A 9322-nucleotide genomic window follows, 5' to 3' on the forward strand; every position below is an offset into this window, starting at 1 on the left:
CTCATTTGATTTAAACTGTCAATGTTGCTAAAGTAACTGCAGAAACTGGTCTTCAAGTCACCTGGTAATCCAACAGTCTTCTCAACTCCTAGCTATAGACTAGCTGGTTAGACTCATTTGAGGAACAATCTATTTAGAACATTTTTCATTATTTGGAGCAAATTATTAACTTACAGAAATAGCCTAAAATTCTTATAAAATTCTAGTAAAAACTATCTTCTAAGGATTCTTATAATATATAACCTGTATATTAAAATTGCCTTTGAAGTATTTATGAAAGCTTATTTTAAACTGAATTTACATTTGAATACATAAATAACACTCAAAGAAGGGAATTCTCAATATATATAACATTTTCACCTAAAACCTGAAAACTTTATTGCATATATATTTCAGTTCATGTTTCCTTAGATACTTGTTCCTCTACAGAACTAGAATTTATAAATATGGGCATATTTCATTAACTTCTACAACATTTTTTTGGCAATCATAAGGAAGAACAAGACTTCTGTTAGAGAGATAAAATTATATATTAAGGATTAGGTAGAAAATGCCTACTTTAAAAACTGGACATCTCAGCATACATTCATTTTATCTAATTGTGCTGTGATTTTAAAGGATTTTTTCCCCAGCATCTATATAAAAATTTACATTTATTTGTTAAAGAAGTAGTTTCTAAAAATAGACTCAATGCTCTGAAGAGTTGGGAAGTCAGACACTTTTAAAGTTTATATATACAACAAACTATACATGTAACAATTAAAACATTTAATGAATTAATATAACCCCACCAATACAATGTTTGCTACTGTATTAAAATCATTTATTCAAAATATGTCAACCTCCTTCCAAAGGATGAAAGACACATGAGCCCATTTCTTATACTATGAGGTATATGGTAACAACAACAAAAATCCTAAATACAAAAGGATCATCAGTTGCCTAAATATAAAATTGAACTTGGGCAAAGATATGAGTGTTATACAGAATACCACAGCCAATAAGGAGATCCTTAAGTTTACACTATCTCCCTATATCATGGCACTGTCCCCGTTCACTCTTCCCTTTCAAAGGGTGAGTTATAACCCTGTCCCAGATGACTCAATTTTAAATAGGTGGTCTGCTGATTAACACATATTTTCTCAAACCTCAATACTACAGCTATACAAATTACACTTTAAAAATATTTGAAACAGGTAATTGAATTTATTGGTTGACTATGAGTAGGAAAATACATCGGTAAAGAAAAGAGACCCTGTATATAAATATAATACTAGCTAGTTACAATTTGACCAAGAAGGTTCCACTGAAAAGAAGAGTAAAAGCCCTTGTTACCACCAGTCCATAGGTCATATTCAGTTTCCCATTACCCTTATCAAAGAGCTGCCTAGGCAAATGGGACATTCTTTGAGCTTAGTGCAGATAATGTGCTGGGTTTTGTTACATGAATGGTAAACAAAACTTAGTCCAGTGCATTACACAATTTAATGTATTGTAAATAAAGGCTAGATATTCTATTTTAAACATTACTTCAACATACTGGTTACTAAAATTTATGTAACCAAAACAAAGAGCAAAGTGAACATCTCAAAATACTGTTTACAAGTAGGGGAGAAACACTTGCTAAAGGTTTTCTTTGAATTATCTGCAGCATTTGTACCGGGTATTCTTATTGGTTCATTAAAAGAGCAAATTGCTATAACTGCTTTGCTTAGGTTGGCTTTTATACTTATATAGCATGACCCCAAAACCTTAAAAGTCACTATGGAAACTAATTCCATAAGTTTAAATAGTAAAAAATGGAATACTAAAATTGGAATTTATTATTGAAAACCGGAAATCTTTTAAGAGCTTTGAAATTTTAATTTCAACATTTAGAAGTGCATTCCACTCAATTTAATAATGTCCTTAGGTTTCAAAGTGCTAACTCAAAATAAGTTTTCCTGGCTGTCACCAAATCAAGTAAAAATAAAAGCACATTTCTTGGAGATGTTCCCTGCCTATCTTCTAGGACTATTAAAGTTGCAATCAACAATTTATTTCTACAACTTTAGTTTAAATTATGCCATAAATTAATTTTGATGAACATTGTTTAAATTCTTAAAGCATAAATAATTATCACTAATACAGTAAACTGTACTTCAAGAGATTTACAAGGAACTGAGCGCCTCCAAATTTCTGATCATTAAAAATAGAAAATATACCCCGAATTTTCTGTAGAACATTCATAAAATGGATTTATCCAGTAAGAATACTGAAATTACATTATGGCAACACCACATTAAATATATTTGTTACAGAATTTTTGAAGAAAACCTATACTGTGAAAACATACTAGTTTTTATTGCATTTTAGGGAGTACGGATTATTGGAAATTATTCAGGACACAGAAGATACTTAAAACACAAAATCTTGCTTATCAGTCTATTTTGGTGTGACCATTTATTCCCTATAGACTTAAAATATTTTTCTCTCTTTTAAAGGTTACAGTTGTAAATCTACACTCTTGGTTCAATTTATCACTATCTAATAAGGTGGAGAAGCTGTTCAAACTGACCCACAGAAGGTAGTCTGCCACAGAATGCAGTCTGCCTAGAAGAGGCAAGAACAAATATTTTCAAGACGTAACAGGCCATTATATCTTACTATGCTGCCCCCAAATTCAAATATTTTGTAGACAATAACAAACACAGATGAAAACGTTTTGTGTAAAGCTCAAACCTTTAGCATCTAACAAGTGCACTCTAGTTCCAGCATCTATGAAAAGAATATATCCTCCATAAACAGAGTAAGTGCTTCTCCCCTTCCCCTTCCATAAAGCTCTCTGGACCTGTTATTATATAATGCAGATCATAAGAAAAGCAGTTTCCTTCATCTCATCAGTCCAACCAGCTCCAGCTTGCCCTTGCTGGAAATTGTCATGATGCACATTACCAACACAGTGTTTAGGATAAATGAGTAAACACACCTTTTATTCACACTTTACAAACAAAACAAAAAACCCAAAAAGAAACCCCATAAAAGTTATGCATTGGTTCTATATCAGTAATACCAGCTTTCCAATGTACTGACTATAAACTGGATGTGTTCGGTGCCAGCACAACTTAAAACAAAAAGCAAAAAATAAAAAACCATCACAACAAAATGTTTTAAAAAAAAAAAAAAACCTTCAAAGGAAAAACCAGGTCCCAGACAAAGATTCAAGATCAAAACCTTTTGGAGAAATTTTTCTTTTTTTCTAAAGAAAAAGAAAAAAAAAAAAAAGAATCATTTACTTAAACAGTATGAGATTTTATTTTCTCTTAAAAACAGAATAAGCACATTTAAGTGCTAAACATTTTTCATAAAATTTTAAGTCATTATCCAAAATGACTCACTCTCTGTATAAAAACTGTTACTAACATTCAACAATTTCTTTTCTTAATGCTCACATACATGGTGTCCTTTTGCTCCCCTGCCTGCAGTTGAAACAAAAGCAGTTAGACCAAGTTCCCTGTGAATTCATTTGATTTTTTTGAGAGAATGAATGAATGAGAACAGAACATATAGGAATTAACTTTGCAAAGTTAAAGCTGGCTTTAATCTCTACTAACAGCACTATGGGCAAAATACAAGGTATAATATAACTTTTATCTTGGTTGACATGTTAAAATGACTTAGTCACTTTTAAAATGATCTGAAGTATTGTCTTAGGGACCTGTTTTGAAAATACATCTCATTTATTTTATACTGCTTCATAAACGGAAAATTACTTTTTTTTTAAAGGAATGATTTCTAAAAAACATGGAAACTAAGGAATACATAGAAAACAAAAAGAATTCACATGATAGTAGTACTCTGGGTGACGAACAGCACTGTGCAATGACACCAAGAAGCAGTGCTTGGGTCTGGTGAGTAAAGACCCAGGGACCCACCCTATGAACATGTTCCAAAATGTGATATTCAATGCTTCACAATGGAAAAAAAGCCACAGCCCATACAAAAGCATTTTCATAAAACTCTGACAAATGTTAAACAGTATTTAAAAATATAAAAGAGGATGCACAGATTTTCTCTGCATGCACAGGCAGTGCTTGGTGAGAACAAATTCAGGCAGGCACAGTGGAGATAGGACAGGAAGTGTCTCAAAAAGGAGTTAAGCTGTCCCTAAGCAGCTGTAATTTTGTAACTTAAAAAAGCTGAGGATTTAAAAATATCAGAATGTACATATATCAACCATTACATTCAGTCCATAATGCCTACAGATCATTCACTGCTCAGCTTATCTGTCCTGGTAGATAGTTTTTTGTAAAAACCCAGGAATTCATGGGTAAGTTGCCTCTGGTCCAAGAAAATGTCCTAAACTTTAAACAGATTTAGATTTAAAGAGCAATGTTCTCAATTTAAAAACAAAGTAGTACAAAAGGGCTAACAAAACCCTAACAGTGCAAATCATCAGCAGAGAAAGTCTGTTGCAACTTCTTTTACAAGCTGGCCTTTATAACACATGAAACAGGTAAAAAAAACTTAGCCTTAGATTACAATACAATCATTTCCAAATCTGATTTTTTTAGTACAAAATTTCATAAATCAGGTCTTCTGTGGATCATATACAATCATAAAGGCTAAATTTAAATTCTATATTTTACAAACAAGTCTGAAAAAGGAGGGAGTAAAGTATGGAAGAATGATCTCTGGATGTTATTACTGGCCTCAAAAAAGTAGTGCTACAGATTTCTGTGCAAAGAGAATATGCTGTTCAAACATTTTCCTATTTCAAGGCATGAAAATATTATATTGGATAGGAGAAACAGGAAAATTACTTGTAACAAATTAAAGATAGGTGCAAACACACCAGTCCCTGTCTAACAGTATATAAAGCATATCGGGCTCAGAATTTGTCTGTTTGCTAGCACCTGGCTTTCATACTATATCCTTATCAAATAATCAGATTGAAAACTCAAATCATCATTAAGGAAAAAAAATTCCTAGTGGCCATACCTCACTCCCCTATATTCAGATTTTTTACAAGTTTACGAGTGAAACTGAGGTCATCCTCTGAAGGTACTTGACTACCTCCTGCCAGGAAGGTGAATGCCGTTAACTTGGGGCAGGAAAGGCAGTAAGAGCTCCAGTTGTGCAAAAAGTGAGAAGTGGTCAGAGGGGATGAGTGGGTGTGGGCAGCCGCTGATATTGTTCTCAACTAGCCAATGGTGGTCCAGAGGTCCCAGGATGCCTAAAGTGTTCAGCTGAGGTTTAGAATAGAAGATGTAGTCAATTATACCCTGAAAAACAGAAGGCAAAAAGAAAAAAAAGACAAGGCCCCACATAAGATAACACTTGAATACTGAGAACTTTCAAGACATATCCTTAGAGTCAAACAAAGAAACTTATTAGCCTGTAGGAAAAAGCAATACTACATAAACCAAATGGCATCCCCAAATGTGAGAATGAAGAAAGTTTAGGGATGATAATCATTCTTCCTCCTATCTGGATCTTTTCAAAATCTTTAACAAGACCTAAAGAATCCTTCATGATAGGGCCTCTGCTTCTCTTTCCTAACTTAATTTGTGACACTTTTCCTTGCTCACTACTCCACTGCCATACTAGCCCTTTTTGGGGAGTAGGGAGGTGCGGTGTGAAGTGGGGTACATTCCTTGTAGGCGCCAAGCTCTTTCCTGCCCTAGGGCCTCCACACATGTCTGGAACACTTTCTTCTACTTGTCAACTGGCTAACTCCTTCTCAACCTTCAAGTGCCAAGTTTAATCACTTTCCCAAGGCCTTCCTGAATCCTGCCCTCACCCACTTAATAGCTCCTACCACCTCTGATTCTTTTCCCTTGCTAACGCACTCCCCAAGGTGTAACTATATACTCATTTATGTGGTTGAGACCTATCTCTCCCACCAGATCATGATTCCACGAGGGCCAGGCTCTCTGCTCTCAACAACCTCAACAGTACCCAGGCACAGCATCTGGCACACAGCTAGGTTACTCTTGGTTTACTCCTTTCCTCCCTATAACTTCAGACTCTCCTTTACATGCTCCTGGCCAAGAACATTTAAGCATGTTCCAGAGTCTTCTTCCTAACTTTCTATCAGGAACAGGAACAAGAGGAAAAAAAAAAATCCCTAATCTCTCCCACCTTTTAGTTATCACCCTCACCTCTTCTTCAATCAACCTGCTTGAAATAAGAATCTAAAAGTTGGTTTTTCCTACCTCATTGCTCAGTTATTCTCCAACTCATCATATTCTAGTTTCTCTGACTAGCTCTCAAGTGAAACAACTCTTATCAATATCTTTCTGAAGGTTAACACACACACCTCTTTCCCTAGAAAGGCTTTCTTTCCTTGCATTTAAGTTCCTATACTGTCCTGGTTTTCCACCTCTCTGGTTACCGTCATTTACATGTTAGTTTTCCCCAGTCTACTCCAGTCTCTCTTCAACTCTACACACTCTTCTGTTCCCAGGGTTAAATCATTATCTATAGTATTGTGGATCCTCCAAAGCCAAATAAAAAAAAATTGTCAGTTTTCAACAGTTTCTCAAAGGAGTCTAAACAACCTCCGCTCTAAAATTAAGAACCAGTTAACACAAGTATTTACACTGTTCTAATAGACAATCTAACCTGAATGATTATTTTCTCAGCAGGTTAGAAATGGAAAATTAGGATTTTAGAGAGTGTAAATGCAAAAGGTGGCTAAAAAGGACAGTTGAACACAAGTCCTAAACAACCACAGATAATAAAAATGAGAATTACTAAGGAAAAGGCTCCATATTGTAATCCATTAATTGTGTAACAAGGCATATAAATAATATATATATTAGAAATTTTAAAATGGCTAATAAAAAAGACATTTTGGTTCTCAAGTAGTACAGTTTCAGTTAAACTGAAATAGAGATGGAACACCTCATCTCAATTGACAGCAAATTAAATATGATGGCCCTGCATATCCAGCTGTTAGTAATGAGCCTATAAAAGAAAAAAATTGCCCCAAAAAGGTGACAGTTAACTCAGGATTTACTATCATTATTTCATCTGATTTCTTACCTTGGAAATGATTCTAATAGGTATCTATAAAGTACGGATGGGACTCTAATCACATGGAATTCTACATTAAAAGTAATAAAAGAGGGCTTCCCTGGTGGTGCAGTGGTTGAGAGTCCGCCTGCTGATGCAGGGGACATGGGTTCGTGCCCCAGTCCGGTAAGATTCCACCTGCCACGGAGCAGCTAGGCCCGTGAGCCATGGCCACTGAGCCTGCGCATCCGGAGCCTGTGCTCCGCAATGGGAGAGGCCAGTAATAAAAGAATGCTGCTGTCAACTAGTTCGAGATGGCTTAATTCCATTCTGAGCATTAACATTTAAAGCCATCATAAAGTTATAAGACACTTTAAAGAAATGAAGGCTTTAAGTTTATTATCTCAAAACTCACCTTAAAATCAAACGTGTAATTTGTGTAAGGCATCAGGCCACTCTCATAGGCACTCTTTAACTTGAAACCATGAGTGATCCTTCCATTGGTTGTCCCATTTTTCCCATTACAGCTGAAGTTTGTAAGACTTTCATTATATCTCAGTTCCTTAAAGTCTTTATGATTTGTTTCTACTCCACCAGTGCTCAAATATTCCACAACACCTATAATGAAAATAAATGTACTTTTTGCACTGTCAAGTATAATACACAGTGTATACAACACGTAACTAAAAACATAATTCGGTAGTAAAGTTTTAAATCACACATATTCCCACTTTCTAAAATGTTTCACTGTTTTTCACATTTGCCAAAACTTGTATAAACCCATTTTTACATGGTTTTAATCATAGTATATTGAATATTCTATACTGTATCACATGAACTTATGTTCATATGTCTTCTCAATTATTTTTTTTAATGATTGCATAATACAACTGGGCTGATGTATAGTATTTGTTAAGCTAGTTCCTTATTTTTTTTAAATTCACGTTATTTCTACCTTAAAAAAAAAAAAGAATACTATAATCAACATCTTAGTATGTAGGTTTCTGCTATGCTTCGTATAAAATACCAAGATTAGGATTCATTGTGCCTAAATATACATTGGGTTGGCCAAAAAGTTCTTTCAGTGTTTTCCGTAAGATGGCTCCAGTAGCACTTAAGTTCATTCAAAACAATTTTGTTAGATCGTGACAGCAGTCATATCAGCGTGCATTTAAAAAGAAACTTCTCAAAATTGGTGAATTTTTGTGTAGCCATTTTAATACTGAAGATGGAAGAAAAAAAGCAACGTTTTCAGCATATTATGCCTTATTACTTAAACAAAGTTAAAAATGCAACTGAAATGCAAAAAAATTTGTGCAGTGTATGGAGAAGGTGCCGTGACTGACTGAATGTGTCAAAAGTAGTTTGCAAAGTTTCATGCTGCAGATTTCTCAATGTTTAATGCTCCACAGTCGGGTAGATCAGTTGAAGTTGATAGCGATCAAATAGAGACATTAATTAAGAACAATCAACGCTGTACCACACGAGAGATAGCCAACATACTCAAAATATCCAAATCAAGCGTTGAAAATCATCTGCACCAGCTTGGTTATGTTAATTGCTTTGATTTTTGGGTTCCACATAAGTGAAAAAAACCTTCTTGACCAACTTCCGCGTGCGATTCTCTACCGAAATATAATGAAAATGTTCCGTTTTTAAAACAAATTGTGATGGCTGATGAAAAGTGGATACTGTACAACCATGTGGAATGGAAAAGATCGTGGGGCAAGTAAAATGAACTATCACCAACCACACCAAAGGCCGGTCTTCATTCAAAGAAGATGATATTGTATATATGGTGGGATTGGAAGGGGGTCCTCTATTATAAGCTCCTTCCGGATAACCAAAAGATTAAATTCCAACAAGTACTGCTCTCAATTAGACCAACTGAAAGCAGCACTCGACAAAAAGCGTCTGGAATTAGTCAACAGAAAACGCATAATCTTCCATCAGGATAATGCAAGACCGCATGTTTCTTTGATGACCAGGCAAAAACTGTTACAGCTTGGCTGGGAAGTTCTGATTCAGCAGCCGTATTCAATAGGCATTGCCCCTTCGGATTTCCATTGATTTCAGTCTTTACAAAATTCTCTTAATGGAAAAAATTTCAATTCCCTGGAAGACTGTAAAAGGCACCTGGAACAGTTCTTTGCTCAAAAAGATAAAAAGTTTTGGGAAGATGGAATTATGAAGTTGCCTGAAAAATGGCAGAACGTAGTAGAAAACGGTGAATACGCTGTTCAATAAAGTTCTTGGTGAAAATGAAAAATGTATACACACACACACACACACACACACACACACACACACACACACACAATAA

At 34.9% G+C, this 9322-nt stretch overlaps 1 protein-coding gene across 4 annotated transcripts in view; it reads right to left on the reverse strand.

The window, feature by feature from the left end:
* Positions 1-2953: 2953 nt before the first annotated feature.
* Positions 2954-9322, reverse strand: part of CNOT6 (CCR4-NOT transcription complex subunit 6) — a 64995-nt gene continuing 58626 nt past the window's right edge. For 3 of the 4 annotated variants that reach the window (XM_024764955.1, XM_024764950.1, XM_024764960.1), the window contains 2 exons: positions 7415-7617; positions 2954-5264 (listed from right to left, as the gene is read on the reverse strand). In XM_024764955.1, the coding sequence (XP_024620723.1) occupies positions 5052-5264; positions 7415-7617 (416 nt within the window). In that variant the 3' untranslated portion in view covers positions 2954-5051. The remainder of the gene's footprint in view (positions 5265-7414; positions 7618-9322) is intronic. The other variant, XM_024764954.1, reaches the window with a different exon arrangement.

Source organism: Neophocaena asiaeorientalis, unplaced genomic scaffold, assembly GCF_003031525.2.
Source record: "Neophocaena asiaeorientalis asiaeorientalis breed wild unplaced genomic scaffold, Neophocaena_asiaeorientalis_V1.1 scaffold241, whole genome shotgun sequence".
In the NCBI taxonomy this organism is placed as follows: Eukaryota; Metazoa; Chordata; class Mammalia; order Artiodactyla; family Phocoenidae; genus Neophocaena; species Neophocaena asiaeorientalis.